Source organism: Bos mutus, chromosome 7, assembly GCF_027580195.1.
Source record: "Bos mutus isolate GX-2022 chromosome 7, NWIPB_WYAK_1.1, whole genome shotgun sequence".
In the NCBI taxonomy this organism is placed as follows: domain Eukaryota; kingdom Metazoa; phylum Chordata; class Mammalia; order Artiodactyla; family Bovidae; genus Bos; species Bos mutus.
The window spans coordinates 43,591,089-43,609,428 of record NC_091623.1 but is presented as its reverse complement, the minus strand read 5'-3'; the positions used below and the strand labels follow the sequence as shown (position 1 = coordinate 43,609,428).

Genomic DNA, 18,340 nt, shown 5'->3' with positions numbered 1-18,340 from the left:
CCTGCGCATTGGCGGCGAGAAGGGATAGGCCTGCGAGCGGTGAGGCACTTCGCACAGGAGCAAAACTAGCAAGCTACGAACACCGACCCGGAACAACCGGAAGGCAAGCCGGGGTGGTAAAGGAGGGCCCGCCGTGAACTACGACCAATGGTATCGCGTAACAGGGGTGACGTATGCGCGTGGTCTACCAGTAGAGGACGGCGGGAAGTGCGTTGAGCGCATGCGTCCTGTGGTAGCCTAGAAAAAGGAGCTGCTTGGCGGGCGGAGCTGAAGACATGGATCAGGGCTACGGAGGTTGGTGTGGGCGACTCTGCGGGGTGGGGCGGGAAGGTAGTGTCCGGGCACAGTTCCGACGCGGTGCAGGGGGCCGCGGGCCGGAGACTACACCCGAGCGCGGTTACCGCAGTTTGGTTTTGCGGAGAGGCGGCCGGGACGCGCGCGCGCAGCTCATTGGACCTCGGCCCTGTCGTTCCCGGGGCGCTGCGTGCGATTGGCCGACGGGGCCTGAGGACGTTGGCCGAGTTCGGCGAGCCGACGCTGGGGCGGACTTCGGGGGGCGCTTCAGGCAGTCGGGGTCGTTTCAGTTTTTCAGCCCCGGCTGGGTCGGCCGGGCCCTGCCGAACCCCGCCGCTCGCAGGCCCGGTGTCCCTTTTGGAAGACGCCACAAAATGGCGGCGCCGGGAGGCGGAGCTATGACGGGACTCGTGGGGCACGGGATCTGTGGCTTGGGACCGAGACGAGACCGCTGCCTCTTCCAGGGCTGTCGTGCCTGCCTGTCTGGGAACCTGCGGGGTTGGCTGGGGCCTCCGTACGGCACAGGAGGCCTGGGGCGCTGATCCCGAAGGCCGTGTGGGCTGCGCAGATTCCGACCCCTTGCCGCCAGCCGGGCGGTGCAGACAGCGGGACCTAGTGCAGCCTCTGCAGTGATTAGCCTCACTGGGCGCCTGTCGCGGACCTGGCTCAAGCACATCTGGGACAAGATACTGAGGGTCAGATGCGGGGTACCTTCTTGATCAAAGCCTGGAAACTCGTTGTGCTCTGGGGTCGTGACAGACGGTGGTTCTCCTAAAGGTTGTCTTCTGTGGTGGCCTGGAGACGCCAGAGGGGTTGTGTGAGGTGGAAAGTGCCCTTTACCCACTTGGATTTCAGGGTCTGCGGCAGGACGGACCTCGAGCGACCTGCTCTGTCTCTGGAATCTGAGCCTCCTAGGAGGCCTTTGCTGCGTGCTGGAAGCCGCGTTTACCTGCAGGGAACAGTTGGAATATGCAGGACTGGGCTTGACCCGGCGCGGATCTCTGTCCGGGCTTGTGAGGTTCAGACACGGGCGATCAGATCTTGGCTGCTTCAGGGAAGGCGCGTGTTTTGAAAGGGCAGCATTAGCAGGAGGCCAGCAGCTGAAATTGCAGAGAAGCAGAAAGGTCCTGGTGTCCTGGTGTGCTTGGGTGGCTCCAAGGTCGTTGAGTGGTTCAGCCTGGTTCTCCGGTCTTTTCTGCAGTCTGACTGGATCTCACCATTCTTTGCCTGCTTCCCTAACCAGACTTTTCAGCTAGTAATAATCCTGCCTTACCTGTGCTCATAGCTTAGAGGGGTTACACCCTGCTCCCCTTCCTACCTACCAAAAAACCTTTTCAGGCTCGGTTTAAGTGCAACGGCCTCCCAGAATCTGTAGCTTTTCCACCTAGAGTTGTTTATTTCTTAAGACTTGTTGCAGTTTAAGAGTTGCTCCTTGGCCAGCGGAGGCACCTCGATCGGGGTCCAGGTCCTCCTCTTCCTGCTCCTTAACATGTTCTTGGGCAAGTGACTTATACTCTGGAACCCCTGTGTACAACAGAGTGAACAGTACCTATTTCAAGGGTCTTGAGGTTATGTGAACGGTTTATGCTTCTTAGTTAGACCAGTGCCACAGAATTGGTCAGTTGCTGTTAGAATCACTAGTCTGCTTTTCTGCTGCATAGACGTGGAAATCTGTGTGACCGGAGATAACCTTCAGCAGGGTGACTTCAGTTCAAGTCCCATAACATCTGAGCCTTAGCTCCCTACCTCCCTCTGAATGGCATTCTGGGATCACCAGCTGAGTGTCAGTCTCGTGTGGGCATACAGTAGGCATTCATCTAATGGTTTGGATTGTCTTGGTAAGAACATTCGTGCTCAGTCGCTAACTGACGTCCAACTCTTGCAACCCCATGCACTGCAATCCACGAGACTTTTCTGTCCATGGGATTTTCCAGGCAAGAGTACCGGCATGAGTTGCCATTTCCTACTCCAGTCCTGGTCGGAGAAGGCAATGGCACCCTACTCCAGTACTCTTGCTGGAAAATCCCATGGACGGAGGAGCCTGGTGGGCTGCAGTCCATGGGGTCGCTAAGAGTCGGACATGACTGAGCGACTTCACTTTCACTTTTCACTTTCATGCATTGGAGAAGGAAATGGCAACCCACTCCATTGTTCTTGCCTGGAGAATCCCGGGGACAGGGGAACCTGGTGGGCTGCCTTCTATGGGGTCGCACAGAGTCAGACACGACTGAAGTGACTTAGCAGTAGCAGCAGCAACTCCAGTCCTGGTAGGAGAGAAGGGAGGTATTTGAGAGAGAGGAGGCTTTGCAGAGTTGAAGTCATTTAGCAGGTGTGAATGGTTACCTGTGCCCAGCTCAGTGCCAGGCTGGAGACACAGATGAAGAGGGACCAGATAGATGCTGTCATGGGAGTGTCCGGAGGGGCCGGGGGAGCCACCAGAGAGGAATGCCATCTGATGCCTCAGGACCAGGCTGAAGCCCTGGGACTTCAAGGCCCAGGAGAGCATTGGAGAGTTCAGAGTCAAAAGAAGCAAGGCCTATAGAGGCACAGCTGTTGGCTCCAGATAATCAAAGTTTGTTCCCAGTTATGAGGTTCTTACGGCTGCTGGAGGGGCTGGGGGTGGGGACTATGTCCTAATGGTGAGTGAGCTGGTAGCTAGTCCTGTGTCTTCCTCAGTTGTGGGTTGAGGCTTAGGTCAAGGTCCCTCAGCAGGCGATGGACCAAACTGGCGCGGAGGCCCATCCTCCTCCTCTTTTTTCTGCTTTGACCTCAGGCAGGTGGAGTGTGATAATGCAAAAGCCAGCTGTGGGATGACTTGGGGGGCATTGTTGTGGTTGTGCTGCCTTCTTGTAAGGCTGGCACTCATCCCCTTCAAGGAGATTCCTTTATGCTCCTCAGAAGCACTTGTTCTCTGGTGTGACAAGTATGACTGTAACTCACAAATATGTTCACAGGTTATGGGGCGTGGAGTGCTGGACCTACCAACACCCAGGGTAAGTGAGACCTGCTTGTCAGGGAGGCATGGGCTACCCCCCGCCAGCACTAGCATGAACATAGCTGGAACCAGGAAGCCTTTTTTGTAAAGGGCCAGATAGTAAATTTTTTGACTTTGCAGGCTACATGGTCTCTACAGTGTAGAAGCCACCATAGACAGTTTATAAACAAGAAGGTAGGACTCTGTGCCAGTAATGTTCACATAAAGACACTGAGATTTGCATGCCATGTGATTTCCATTATGTCATCGAACAGTCTTTATTTTAACAATTTCTGTTGTTCTATCTTAAGTCAATAGTTGAGGGTATAACCAAAGATTTTTATAAATAATACTTTTCAGTAGTTGTAGACTTAATGGGATTGATCAGATAGTACATAGAACTTCATATGCGCACCCACAGCCTATCTTCGACCCAGGCACAATTCCCCTAATTATTATAGTTAGCAGAATGTGTTACAGTTTATAAGCCAGTGTTCATACAATGTATGGTCTATAGTTCACATGAGTTTTTACTCTGTTACACAGTTTTGTGAGTTTTGACAGATATGAAAATGTGTCCTTTGTCAGAGTTTGCATTTTATGGAGTATTCGTTTAAAAACATAAAACCCATTCTTAGCTTGTGGGCCCTACAAAAACAGGGCTGTGGACTAGATTTGGCCCTGGGCCCGTCCATGGACGCTGCTCAGGAGTCCTCATCATGGTACTTAGTGTGTTTGAAGAACTAGAATGTGCTCTCTGGTGGGCCAGGTTTTCTGCTTTTTGCCAGCATTTGTTCCAGGGGATTGGTTGAAGGTTTCCTTTGTTTTCTGAGCCTGGGACTTGGCCCTTGCCCCACTGGCAGCAGGGTCGCTTTTGAGTCGCTTTTCCACCCATCACCTAGTTTCCCAGCAGGAGGCCTTCTGTGTTGCTCAGGCACACAATGTCCCTGCTCAGTTGAGCTGGGGACATGATTCTCCACCAGTGCACTCCATGCTGTTGGCGGTGCCTTAGATCTGGCGCCGGGTGAAAACTGGCACTTTAGAACAGCTCTGCCTGGGGACCTGGCCTGGCAGCCTCTTCGCTGCTGGCCCACGCTGGACAAGCTTCCTGGGAAAAGACTGTAGTGTCCTTTCTGTTGCCCTAAAGGACAGCTTACTTAGGAGAGATGCCCTGGTTATGCTTAGCTGAGCATTTCTGTAGGAAGTGAGTTTTACAGCTAGTGGACCGCACCTTTCCTGACCTCAGTGGGCAACCAAGGGGGCCTCCTTGCAGCACTGACCTAGCCACCCCCGGCTCTGGCCCTGTGGATGGTGGAGTGAGGTGACAACCGTCCTTCAGTGTCTGGGCTGGGGCTGGGGTTGGGGTGTGGAACTAGGTCTTACATGCCTTCGTTTTGTAAACCGACATCTTGTATGTTTTTGTTTCTTCTAATTTAAGGTACATATGGAACTGGTGTGGCCAGCTGGCAAGGTAAGCCCTTCTAGGGGTCTGTGGGTGGGTAAGTAGGCCTCTGACCAGCTACCTAGAGGGGCTGGGGTGCAGGGACCCCCATCTCCCATCCTTGGTGTGCTCACAGTTGTCCTGAAGGCTCAGCAGACTGGATCTGAGATATGGGGGAGTGCTGGGGGCAGGCCTCCGAGGGAGTTTACTGGAGGTAGCGGGTAGGGAGGGTTGTGGTGGTGGTCTGCTCTTTGGTGGGTCCATCAGTCTTCCAACTGCCAGCTCCTGGGCTCTCTGGCTTTGGATGAGAAGCAAGTCCTATGATTCGGTATAAAAAACCCACTGCTCAGAGTTGAGGCCGTGCCCTCCTGCCGCCTGTTGGCAGGTGACGTGTGCAGTGCTGGGGCAGGGGCAGCAGCCCTTGATCCCAGGACCCTTTTCCTTCTTCACAGGCAGTGGGTGCTCCTTGCCTGACTTGTCCCCCAGGGACTGGTCTTGTAGCTGCTGAGATCTGACTTAGCTCTTCCTCCCTCCATCAGGTTATGAAAACTACAATTACTATGGTGCCCAGAACACCAGCGTCACCACAGGAGCAACTTACAGCTACGGCCCAGCCTCATGGGAGGCCACCAAGGCCAGCGACGGCCTGGCGCCTGGGGGCCCTGCCATGCACATGGCTTCTTACGGCCCAGAACCATGCACTGACAGTTCTGACTCCCTCATCGCCAAGATCAACCAGCGTTTGGACATGATGTCCAAGGAAGGAGGAAGGGGCGGGAGCAGCAGCGGTGGGGAGGGCATGCAGGACCGGGAGAGGTGATTATAGACCTGAGTCCTTCCCGGGGGTCCCACGTGCCCCGCTTTGTATAGAGGGAGTGGGCACCTGCTCGTCCTGGGAGGGCTCTTCCCCAGCTCCCTCCTCAGTGTAGGGCAGATAAGTTGAGCCTTTGTTGGGGCAGAGGCATTTGGTAGGACTTGCTGGTTTCCTGGGTGGTGGGCCTTAGGGCATGCCCGTTAGCTCAACTATGTAAGACCCCTTACTTCTGCATCAGGCACCCAGCATCTTCTCCCTGTTCCTGCGGCCAGGGTTTCACTCCCCTTGTTCAGTGGTGTTTCAGAGGGATTCAGTATGTTTTACTTTGTGAGCATCTCAGAGGGGTGCATGGCAGTTTGGTTTTGCTGCTCTGAATGTAGGGAGGTGTGCTTTGCAGGAGGCGTTGAGATCGTGCCTGGACAGTGTGGTGATGGGTTGTGCTTTCTTTGCAGCTCCTTTCGCTTCCAGTCGTTTGAGTCCTATGATTCCAGGCCTTGCCTGCCTGAGCACAATCCCTACCGCCCCAGCTACAGCTACGACTATGACTTTGACCTGGGGCCCAACCGCAATGGTGGCTTTGGTGGTCAGTACAGTGACTGCCGGGACCCAACCCGTGAGCGGGGCTCCCTCGATGGCTTCATGCGGGGCCGCGGCCAGGGCCGCTTCCAGGACCGGAGCAACCCCAGCACATTTATGCGCAGTGACCCCTTCATGCCACCTGCAGCTGCCTCTGAGCCTCTTTCTACTCCGTGGACGGAGATGAACTATGTGGGTGGGCGGGGCCTTGGAGGCCCCTCCCCCAGCAGGCCCCCACCTTCCCTCTTCTCCCAGTCCATGGCCCCTGACTTTGGCATGATGGGCATGCAGGGGGCAGGTGGTTATGACAACTCTGTGCCCTATGGATGTGGCCGGTCACAGACCCGGATAAGAGATCAGGTAAGCCTTTGCCAAGCTCTAACCTGCCTTGTTTGTGTTTTTTTATATGTTTATCTTTAAAGTATTTTAGAGATCTTCCGAGACCTTATGTCACTTTTTTAAAGTGCAGTTCAACTTCTAGTGAAAATGTGCAGAGTTGTGCAACCTTCACTTTTCACTATTATGTAATTAAGAGTGTTTCCATCATCCCAGAAAGAAACCTGTCGTTTCCTCTTCTCTCCCTCAATGCATGGCAACAGTTAATCTAGCTTTTGTCTCTCTAGATGTCCTTCTGGACGTTTCATATGAAGGCAGTCATGTAATACGTGGCCTTTTGTGTCCAGCTTCTTTCACTCAGCATAAAGTTTTTGTGTTTCGGCGGGGGGGTGAGGGTGGGAGAGGTTCCAACTATGGTGTCTTCCTTTGCTTTCTGAAAGACCTTTTTTGCCCTTGTTCTCTGACCTGACAATCCCTTTGTTCTTCATTGCTCTGGGGACAAATGGGGACCATCAGAGTAAGCAATACATGGGAGTGTGCTTCTCTTTGTAGCCTCGGCGGAGAGGGTTCAATCGCTGTGGCCCAGAAAGCTTGGGCAGGAAACGGAAGCAGCTGCAGATTTATGACGAGCCTGACACCAAACAAGCTCGAGCTGACAGTGAGGGAGATTTTTCTGAAAATGGTATGCCCTGGGGCCAGTAGGCCAGGGTGGGTATAAGATGGGTCAGCTGCATGTTTGGTGTTCTGCCTGCCTGTCTGGACAGCGCACACAGGGGAACTCAATGACATGTGTCACTCGAAGTGCCACAGTCCCCACTGTAGTCAGGATGAGCACAGTCACTCTGGACAGTGAGTTTGGGAAGTGAAAACAGGGAGTGGGCCCACTGCCAGGGGCTGACTTTCTTTATTCCTTTGTGTTTGGTAGATGATGGAGCTGGTGACTTCCGATCAGGAGATGAAGAATTCAGGGGTGTAAGTTCGCCTTTACCGATCAACCTCCAGTGTCTCTAGTGTGGGATTTCTTCCTTTAGTGTCTTCCTCACAGAGAGGCAGGAACAGCTGCTGTGGTAGATTCAACTCCACCTTATGAGTCAATTTAATAATCAGACTTGCAGCTCGGTTTCTGAGAGTTTTCCACTTGAAACAATCCTTGTTTTCCTGAAAACGTTCCCAGCCCTCTCCCCAGCCATTCCTAGGTCCTCACAGTGATGTGCCTGGCTGCCACGTGGTAACTGCAGTGGCCACGTAGGCTGAGGCTTTCAAATAGGCACTGAAGACTCATTTACTTACCAGCTGTATGCTGGTGCTGAGTTGTATCCCTGTCCTTCAGCTCTTAAAACCAGTCATGGGAGATGGGTGTCAGAGGCTGGCTCTTAGCCAGGACCAGGCACAAGTACCTGGGGTGCAAGCCTTTGCTGCCTCCTGCAAACTCTAATCCAAGTCTGGGGCAGGACAGGAAATCTGGGCGTGTGAAGCTTCATCCCGGGGCTTCTGATGATCAGATGAGGTTAGGGGCGGGGAGGAAGGCCCTGGGTACAGTGACTTTTCAGCTCCTCTGATTGTCTTGCTTGTCCCTTGTCTAGATTGTTTAGATGTTGAGTCTGGGAATTTCTGTATACCTGCTGATAGATCTGTATATCAGCTTGATGTCTAAGAACTGGGTTCAGTTATATGAGTTTTTATCTATACCTGACTCGTTATCATTTTTGGTAGATGTAAACGTAGCTGGGAAATGTCATAAAGCCCATTTTCAGGAAAGAGTGCTAGGACTAGCTTTTTCTACAAATCGGGGTTTCTCGACATTGTTGATGGATGCACTTTGGGTATCCCATGTGCAGAGGTGTGCATTTGCCAGAGGTAGGAGCCTGGTGGGCTGCCGTCCACGGGGTCACACAGAGGCGGACACGCCTGTAGCAGCAGCAGCAGCAGTTCTCTAGATTTAGAAAGAACTGAAAGCTAGTCTGTGTCTTTAATTTAAAAAAAGCAAGTTAGTTGTTAGCACAGAGCCTCAGAAGGCAAGCAGGACTAGTGGCAGGACGCTCAGGCCCCGTCCCGTGGCCCTGGGACTTGTCCTGACGTGCTGTGGCTGTGTTCCTGGTGGCAGGGGGCTTGGCTGCTTGTGGAGAGCTCTAAAAATTCCACCTCACAGTGTGCCTTTGTGCCCTTTTTCAGGAGGACGAATCCTTTGACTCCGGGAGACAGAGAGGTAGGCATCCCCCAGCATCCCTTTGAGCTTTCTTGTGTCTGCCCAGCTGCCCTGTACTCACTGCCTGATACCCAGCTGAGCTGGGCTTCTGAGCAAGGTTGGAGGAGGGGCTGGAGACTCAGGGCAGAAGAGGGGCCGTGGCTGCCAGGTGGGCCTTGGCCTTGCCACTCACTCTGAGGCTTTGCCTTGGTGTTTGCAGCAACACTTGCTGGAAATGGGTCTGTTTGCCTCACTCAATGCAGGCCCTGGAGGCAGGGGGAACTCATCGCTGGGTATCTGCAGTAGCTTGAAATGGTAGGGAGGAGAGAGTCTCAGAAATGCAAGAGAGAAGAGAAAAGGCACCCTCCAGCCTGTCTTCTCTGTTCCCCCTTTGGCCAGTGCAGGTCCCTGTACTGTTTGCTCCTGGGCTTCATTCTGTCCACAGCTCCCTTGCTTGCCAGGCCAGGGCCGTGCTTCTGGCCTCTGTGGTGGGGACACTGGCACAGTGTGGGGCAGAGATCAGATGCCTGCCTGGGAGGGGCGCAGGGGGTGGGGGGCCTGGATCCTCCAGAGGCAGGCACTGCTCAGCAGGCCCCAGCAGTTCCAGTGTGAGAGACTTAAGAGTCACAAATGAGTGGCAAGAACAGAGGAACGTTGAGCCCTTTAGGAGGGGTGTGGAGAGGCAGCCACTTGTTTCTCTCCTGTTCCTGTGGGTATGTCCATAGCTGGTTTCGCACAGGCTGCTCCCATTAATTATGAAGGCCCTGACTTAGATGCTCCTTCTCTTACATGTTCAGGTTTAGCCAACCCTCTGAGGTCCTCCTGCCCTGTTTATTGAAGCGATTACATCCATAGCATGGGACCACAGAGCATTTAGCGGCTCGTGCAGCGGGGTAAATGCTAAAGCAAAGGTGACATGTTTATTGCGCACAGGTCCTGCTGCCTACCCGGGATGACTTTGCTATTAAACAGCAGTAATAGTTTCAGGCAGTGATCTCTTGCCAAAAATCCCACACGCCCTTTTGAGAGGCTTCTGAGCAGCGCACGCCGGTCGCCATCTTCGTGGGACAGTCTCGTGACTGGCATCAGGGGTAGGGGTTACAGTTCAGATGCTTATCCAACCTTGTTTCAGCGTCCGGCCCTGGCCCTGAGCCACGGTGAGGCAGCCTGGCCCAGGCTGCACCTCTGGGCTGCACGGCTCTCTCCGGAGCTCCCGCGCTGGCCCCATGGGGTGGACGGAGGACCGTTTGGTCTCTTCCCATTTTTATTTCTGGGATTGCTTCCTGCATATCGCTGGGAAAGCCAGAGATTGATGGTTTCTTGTGAGTGGGAGGTAGAGTCTGGGCCAGCAGGGATTGTCAGACCTGCTGAGGCCCTAGCTCAGAGGAGGCTGGCAGGACGGCTGTCATAGCCCACCTGGCAGCGGGACAGAGGGCGGCAGAGTGGCTGGCGTCACTCTCTGAAGCCGTCCAGCTGCTGCCTGGGGAGAATCGCTTCTGTCTCCTTAAGTAACATTGGGAGAAGACCCAATGGTAGGGTGCTGGACTGGAAAAGCAACATAGGGAAGGACAGAGCAAGTGGGCCGTAGTGTGAGTGGGGTGGGCGGGCCGTGTCCCTGGCCCATCCCAACCTTATCAGGCCCTGGCGGGGAGTGATGTGACTCCCCTGGGAACTGCTCAGGGTTCTCATCAAAGGCCCACTCCTTTTGGGAGCCTTTGACAGCCCCTTGCTGCCTCAGGGTGTCCTGACCCTGCCATGCGTGGAGGGCACAGCAGGGCATGGGGTATGGTGGCACAGCTGTGGCCCCCGTCAAAGCCCTGGTGCTCAGCACCTCTACAGGCTCCTCAGAGGGTCTGGAAGGGACTTCTCTGTTGCAGGAGAGAAGGACGACGAAGACGATGAAGTGAAGAAGAGAAGGGAAAAGCAGAGGAGGAGAGACAGGATGCGAGACCGAGCAGCTGACAGGTGAGGAGGTGAGGCAGATGAGGTGAGCATAGTCAAGGCTCTCCTGAGCGCATCTGTCTTCACTCCGTAGTGTTGGGGGTGAGGGGCCTCATCACCTCATTTCCAACCCCCCCACCCACCCCTCAGGGCCTGATAAGGTTGGGATGAGCTGGGGAGACACGGCCTGCCCACCCCACTCATACTACGGCCCACCTGCTGTCTGTGTCCTTCCCTATCTTGCTTTTCCAGTCCAGCAGCCTACCATCTGACTCTGAGTATGTGTCAGGAAAGCCTTGTCATCAGGTCAATGGGAGACAAAACTTGGGAAACATACTGAGTCTTATCCTTGTTGGTGTTGCTTGCCCTCCTGCAGGCCTGTGAGGAGTTCCCTTGTCTCTTGGCTGTCATCCCAGACAGGTGAAGTGTATTTAGCCAAGCTGCCAAGGTGTTCTGGGTGCCTTGTCCATGTAAATCCAAACCACTTGTGGAGTTTGACATGTATAGAAGTCAAACTTCAAGATTTAAAAGCAGCAGTGCAAACCGCAAAGGGCATTGGTATGAGCACACTGCACCTCTCCTCATAAACCACTGGAGTACATGGTTGATGAGGCCTTGACCAAGCTGGCTACTTCCCTGTGCGCAGGTTCTCTTGAAGACTTGAGAGGAAATCCTTGCCCTTAAGGCTCAAATGGGGATAATGGTTTTCCTGTGCAAGTAACACTTAGCAAAAGAACAAACAGTAGAGGCTGGAAAGCGGGGAAGGAGGAGTTCCAAGTATTGCAGAATTCACTGAAATCGTATCTTTAAACAGATGAATAAAAATGACAGTCATTCTAGATCTGTTTTCATGCCACATGGGAACTGAGATTAATTTTAAAGGAATCTTTAGACTGCCTGGACTTCCCTTGTGGCTCAGCTGGTAAAGAATCCGCCCACAATGCAGGAGACCTGGGTTTGATGCCTGGGTTGGGAAGATCCCCTGGAGAGGGAAAGACTACCCACTCCAGTATTCTGGCCTGGAGAATTCCAGGGACAGTCCATGGGGTCGCAAACAGTCAGACACGACTGAGCGACTTTCACTTAGACTGCCTTAGTGACTAATGATCCTCAAAAAAATTGGAGAAGCTGTCACAGGGGAGGTCAAGATGCAGCAGAGAACCGGGAACCCTGTATTTATTTGGTGGCTTCCTGACAGTTGTGCACACAGGACCCAGGAGATTTTCCTCTTCACTCCTCTTTCGGGGGTATCTGCAAAGGCAAGGGTGTCTTGTGGCACTTGTCCAGCAGAACTCTGATTTGGCAGAGGAGGATTCCTGAGTGGCACAGGGCCTCTGCTCTTAGACCCATGAGGAGCAGAGCTGAGGGAAGCAACACCCAGCTCTGGGTGTTTGGGAGTCTGTCTGTAGGGTGCTCTCCCCTTGTCATACGGCATGTATGTATCTGGTGAGATTTTGAAAGCACACAACGAAGAAACCTCAGTTTTCATCCTTAGGTATCATGTGTCCTTCCGTTGAGTCCCATTGGAGAACTGAGATCATGTGAGTTTTGAATTTTGTGAGATCATCAGGAATTCTGTGGTACTAAATGGGGTCAGTTGTCTTGTATCTTCCAAGTGGCTGCAGAAAGAAACATCTGAGAAGCTATGGAGTTGGGTTCTAGGTCCTCAGAGCAATGGGCTAGAGACTTAGGGAATCCACAGTTCTGAAAAGTCTCCACCTCTTTGGGCCAAAAAAAGTGGTATGGTAGTAAAGTGCTACAGTAATCATTTTCCTGAAATACTTGCAAGGTTGTACTCTGATTCTTTTTTTTTTTTTCTTTGTACTCTGATTCTTAATATGGAGAAGCTTGGAGTAACTGTTACTCTGATGCAGAGATAAGCTGGTTATCTCCAACACTGCTTTTCGTTTTGTCTTCCTTCTCCAGGATTCAGTTTGCGTGTTCCGTGTGCAAGTTCCGTAGCTTTGAAGATGAAGAAATCCAGAAGCATTTGCAAAGCAAGTTTCACAAAGAGACACTGCGCTTTATAAGTACCAAGCTGCCTGACAAGACGGTGGAATTCCTCCAGGTAAATCACACTCAGCCTCCATCACGGCGTGTCCCAGTGATCCTGCAGGTGTTGAATCCCCGGCGGAGAAGGGAAGCCTAAACTAGGTCCAGACTTCTTTTTCCAGAATAGCAGTGTGCAGGTCCCTGAGGCAGAAGGACAGTGAGAGCTCCACTCATTGTAGTTTGCATTAATTCTGCCCATGGAGCTGCTCTGATGGCTGTCTTCCAATCCTGAGATAAGATAAGACAGCTGAGATAAGGCTGTCACCACCCACCGTGGGCTTGGCAGCCACCCTTGGTGAGCTGCCGCTGGTACAGTTGAAAAAAATACCCACATGCGCCATCTCCCCTCATTTCATTCTCCCCTCATTCACTCCCAACCTCTCTAGGAATACATTATAAACAGGAATAAGAAAATTGAGAAACGGCGTCAGGAACTGATGGAGAAGGAAAGTACAAAACCAAAACCAGATCCTTTCAAAGGTGAGTTACGATCTGAGGTGGAGGGTGGGTGTTAGTCCAGATCACAGAGCCCAGGTCAGAGTGGCTGAAAATGTGACAAAGTGAAGACAAATGGGAGGGGCGCTTACCAGGGGAAGGAGACCTTCATGTGTGGCCTAAGGTAGATGACAGCTCTACAGGCAGCTTATTGGGGTGCTATTTAAGCACTCTGATGTTTTTCCTCCTTAGCATGAAGAGAAAGGACCGAAGGATGAGAAAAGTTAAAAATAAAGTTCCCAGGTGCGGAGGCCTTGTGTTCTGTCTCCATGCACCTGCTGGAGGGCAGGTCATGCGTGTCTCAGATTCTGGCCTTACTAAATCCTTAGGGCCATGGGGAGAAAATGTGAGCCCTGATGGGGAGTGAGTGGGAGAGAAGCATCACTTGGATGCCGACCCAAATCCCACAAGACTGGGGTGTTGTCAACAGGGATTGGCCAGGAGCACTTCTTCAAGAAAATAGAGGCTGCTCACTGCCTGGCCTGTGACATGCTGATCCCGGCGCAGCCCCAGCTCCTCCAGCGGCACCTGCACTCTGTTGACCACAATCACAATCGCCGGGTGAGTGCCCCCCTGGTGTGGGGTGGGGCAAGCAGTCCTGGCTGTAGTGCGAGGGGTTCAGAACTTTGTGTGTCTCATGTGGAAGTGAACATCTTTAGGGGCTTTTGCCATATTCCATCAAGTCCATCATTTCATGAAGTGATTGTAACATGCACCCCAGTTTCTATTAAAATGTGAGGAAAATGTGTTGCTTAAGATTGACTAAACACAGTAGCTGGAAATTTTCCCAGGTTGAGAATATTCCCTGTAAGTCACATGAGTAAATTCCCCAGTTGCTGAAAAACTGGATTTCTTACAAGCTGAGGCTGAGGACCACTCAGAGCAGAATGGTCTGGAGGACTCAGGGTCAGGGATTGGTTTGATCCTTACTAGCTGATGGGGCCTGAGGCTAAATGCCAGAGTATTGGCAGGTTGTTGTTGTTGTTTTTAAATAAAGGGTCAAACTGTAAATATTTTTAGCTTTGCCAGCCATCAGGTCCCTGCCTTAACTTGTTAATCCTCAAGTCTGTGGCTAATGGGCAGAAATGGCCACAGGCCTTAAGTAAAGGGAATGGGTGTGGCCGCATCTGGCCTGCAGGCTCTAGCTTGCCAAGCCCTGGTTTAGCATCTTTGTGGTTAGTTTACCTGACTACCAGATTGGAGCTACCTGGCTGCCCATCATCTCCTGGTATTACTAAAGACCAGACAAAAACCACTGTACAAACAAGGGATTATCATCTGAGTTAGGCTCTAAAACAGTCAAATGTTTGCAGCATTCAGACTTTTCCTATAGAATTTACTTGTAAAGTCAGAATAACTCAGAAAACTGAAAAGAAAAAGCTTGGCCTTCTCCCCTACTGAGTCCACATAGCTTCTGATCTGTAAATGTTTTTATTTCTTCCTTGCTTGTACGTGTGGTACTTGGACATCAGTGGTGTGCCTGCGCTTTTTAAGGTCTCAGACTTATCCCCACTATTTCACAGACTCAGTTCTGATTCTTCTCCAGTGCTTGCTTGCTTTTATTATTGGAGTCCAGCACTTGGGGACTTGCCATACTGAAGAAAGATTTTAGTTGCATAGGACGAATCTCAGAACAACTCAGTGTACCCAGGCTGGTTTATTCTCTCGCTGCTCTGTGCACACCATTTTTAAAAACTCATGTTTGATTCCCTTTGTAGTTGGCTGCTGAACAGTTCAAGAAAACAAGTCTCCATGTGGCTAAGAGTGTTTTGAACAACAGACATATAGTGAAGATGCTGGAAAAATACCTCAAGGTTTGTGCTTCAGAGTCCAGTAGATGGGAAAAGCTTTGGAAATGGAGGATGAACTAACTCTCTGGGTTTGGAATTCTATCCAAAGTGCAGTGTTTAGCATTTCTGAGTCTTTTGAAGAATTGAGAGATGTTGGAATGTATCAGGCTTGGAGATTCCACAACTGTGCATTCCCTGAGACTCACTGCTTGTCTGGGAACTCTGGGAAATGGTCCTGCTTGATTAATCTGTGCAGTAGTGCTGACTATCACCATGACTGTCTCTCCATAAAATAGCAACCCAAATGATGGTGAAATGCTTACAACAAAACAAAAAAACGAAGTAGATGATAATTCTTCATGTAGATGCTAAAACATATTTTTGCTAGCAGAGACAACCGTAAGATGGGGAACAAGGAAGAGGGAAGAGCTAGCAGTGCCATGGTATCAGGAGCAGAGTAATAAAAAAAAAATCCCAAGGAGGATACCCTGGAGAGGAGTCTGGTTGGAAGAGTCTCTGGTTCCTCCTTCGGAAGCCCATTTTGCTAAGTGCTCAGACCCACGACTTCAACGTTTGGGGCTGGCAGTTAAGATTCAGCATAACCTGACTAGGACGTGTTTGCCCTCCTCTCAGTTATTAATTGCTTCAGTATTTGAAGATTCATTTCATCCGTAAAGGGATAGAATTTAAACAACCAGTGTAAGAACCAGGACTGGTCAGTGTTTTACCTTGAGGCTTAGACAGACTTAAAGTTACTGGAGTCAGCTGTTAACTCAAGCTTCTAAATACTTGGTTTCGTTTTGGCCCTACCTCATAGCTTCTGGAATCTCAGTTCCCTGACCAGGAGTGAATCCAGGCCGTGGCAGTGAAAGCTCAGAATCCTAAGCGTGAGGCCACCAGGGAACTCCCTACACACCATTATTTTTTTGGTATGTGGGATCTTAGTTTCCCCAACCAGGGATCGAACGCACGTCCCCTGTAGTGGAAGCTAGGAGTCTTAACCACTGGACTGCCAGGAAAGTCCTAAACACTGTATTTTAAAACATTTTCTGATCTGCTAGTGGTATTGTTTAGTAAGTCTCATTTTCTTCACTGTAAAATGGGGGTAACCTTCATGCCTGGGCTGTGTGCTTAAATGAAACTTTAGAAAGAGCCTTGGGACTTTTCCTTGTGGTCCAGTGATGAAGAATATGCCTTCCAGTGCAAGGGATGCTAGTTTGATCCCAGGTCAGAGAACTAAGATCCTACATGCCACGTGGCCAAAAAATCAAAATACAAAAGAGAAGTAGTATTGTGTTAGATTCAATAAAAACTTTAAAAATGGTCCACATTAAAAAAAAAAAAAAGCCTGAACTTCCTGTTAAAATGAGGTTTGGGGTTTTGGGTTTTTTTTTTTTTTTTTTTTAATTGGGTTAAGAATATCTATGACTTTTTAAACCTTTCCTCATCATTGTATGCTTGAATAACAAGTGCAAAATAGTGCTCATGAAGCTTTTCTGAGATGTTTTTTTCTGAGCATGTGTAGGATGGACTCACTTGATGTGATTTAAAATGTTTCTCTTATTGACTCTGCCCATCATGAAAACATGAACTCCCAGCAGCCTGAGCCTCAGTCTCTCGTTTGGACAGTTGTTTAGACCGCACTAACCTGGGTTTCCTCTTCTTGGCCAGGGTGAAGACCCTTTCACCAGTGAAGCTGGTGATGCAGAAATAGAAGGAGATGAGCCTTTAGGAAGTGAGGATAAGGAGGAGACCCCTGAGGAGGTGGCGGCCCAGGTCTTGGCTGAGGTGGTTACGGCAGCAGTGAGGGCAGTGGATGGTGAGGATGCTCCTGCTCCAGAAAGTGGTGAGATACCGGCCGAACGGGACGGCCCCACAGACACGGCCGAAGCCACCAGTAGTCCCTACCCCGAAGCAGAGACTCCCTGCAGAGTGGCGCCCGGGAAGGGCAGCACTGACGGAGAAGCTGCAGGTGAAGCTGCGGAGGCTGGAGTCGAAGTGGAGGCCATGGCAGCAGAGTCAGAAAGCACCGTGACAGCCACAGCTGCTGCAGAAGCCACAGTGGAACAGACTGATGCAGAGTCCAAAGATGCTGTTCCCACAGAATGATCCTTCTTTCCCTGTTTCAAGGGATATGTTATATAATGCATTATTCTCTCTCCTTTGGTTTGTAAGTAGTACTAGGGTATGTGATACTGGAATATTATTTTGGCAAAGAGACACAGCCATTTCCTTCAGAAAAGTGTACCTCACAGGCTTGTCTCAAAGAGTCGTGTGGCTTTCTGCCTTGGTGTGAAGGCTGTAAAAGTTGTACATTCCCCCAAGTGGCTGTGACATCTCTCTTTACATGATAGTTGGAATAATAAAAGTTGGATAATTAGACCTTGCTGATACTTTGCTTGTTAAATACAGCCACTGGCTGAATGCACCCCTTTTTATTTTTTGGTCTGGGAGCAGTTCAATACTAGGATGTATCTTGCTTTATAAAGCTTTTACTGTTTTTGTTAAAGTTTCAAGAATTTACTTTGGCTTCGGTTTTTGATCTCTGCTTTTGTGGTGCACTGTGTGGTGTGTGGTCCTCCTTCACAAGAGGCAGCAGAATCTTGGTAACATGTGATTTGATTCTGTCACATCAGTGAATTCTCAAAGGCCTGAAGAATCTTACACGTGAACCACTGGAAGCACACCTACTTACCCTCAAGAATGAGGATATTTTGCCTGGGGCATTGTTTCCCAACTTTTAGTCCTTGGTGAATCACCTTTGCAATGTTTTACCTCATTTGTGACCCACCTCTGCATTACTTCAGGGTTTCTTGTTTTTCTTTAAATTGAGTTACTTTTACTTAAATATATTTAAAAAGAAAATTTGATGTCTTGTGAATGGAAAATCAATATAAATTGCCATAGAGATACCTATCTGTGGAAAGTGAATAAACATTTTATTTTAGATAAATATTCCTTTGGAAGTTTCTGAATCTGTAAGAAAGAAAAGCTAGCATGTGTTGAAGGTTAGTAAGCAACAGTTACACTTTCATATAATCAAAAGAACTGGAAGATAACCGCCCTTTTGAAATGGTACTGCTGGGTCTGTTTTCCTGTAAGCCTTTGAGCTGTCACACTTAGGAAGGCACTGGCCAGCGGGACGTTATTAGAAAAGAGGTGATAGAAAAGAGAGCACCTGGTATACAACAGGTGGTAACTGATTCATGACAAAACTTAGGTGTGTGCACTGCTCTCAAGGAGCCTTATTGGAGACGTGAGATGGGTATTTATGAAAAAGTCAAATGGTAGAACTAAAAGCAAATAAATTGCTTAGTAAGCAAGAAACGGTGCCTCTGAATCTTTTCTACTAATCATTCCTTAATACTGCATTTGTTTTGTTCAGTCACTAAGTTGCGTCTGACTTTGCAACCCTATGGACTCCAGCATGCCAGGCTCCCCT

At 50.4% G+C, this 18,340-nt stretch overlaps 1 protein-coding gene across 2 annotated transcripts; it reads left to right on the top strand.

Moving 5' to 3' along the window:
• The first annotated feature begins 209 nt into the window (after positions 1 to 209).
• On the top strand, positions 210 to 17,851 carry AKAP8 (A-kinase anchoring protein 8). 2 transcript variants are annotated; one of them, XM_005904145.3, is made up of 14 exons: positions 210 to 294; positions 3,249 to 3,287; positions 4,707 to 4,739; positions 5,249 to 5,525; positions 5,976 to 6,459; positions 6,988 to 7,117; positions 7,361 to 7,407; positions 8,608 to 8,641; positions 10,498 to 10,585; positions 12,488 to 12,629; positions 13,000 to 13,093; positions 13,539 to 13,669; positions 14,827 to 14,922; positions 16,570 to 17,851. In XM_005904145.3, the coding sequence occupies exons 1-14, from the start codon at positions 276 to 278 to the stop codon at positions 17,005 to 17,007; spliced, it is 2,052 nt and encodes a 683-aa protein (XP_005904207.1). In that variant the 5' UTR covers positions 210 to 275; the 3' UTR covers positions 17,008 to 17,851. The 2 variants fall into 2 exon arrangements, with proteins under 2 accessions (XP_005904207.1, XP_070229333.1); XM_070373232.1 differs by lacking the exon at positions 210 to 294 and adding an exon at positions 386 to 989.
• Positions 17,852 to 18,340: the final 489 nt, after the last annotated feature.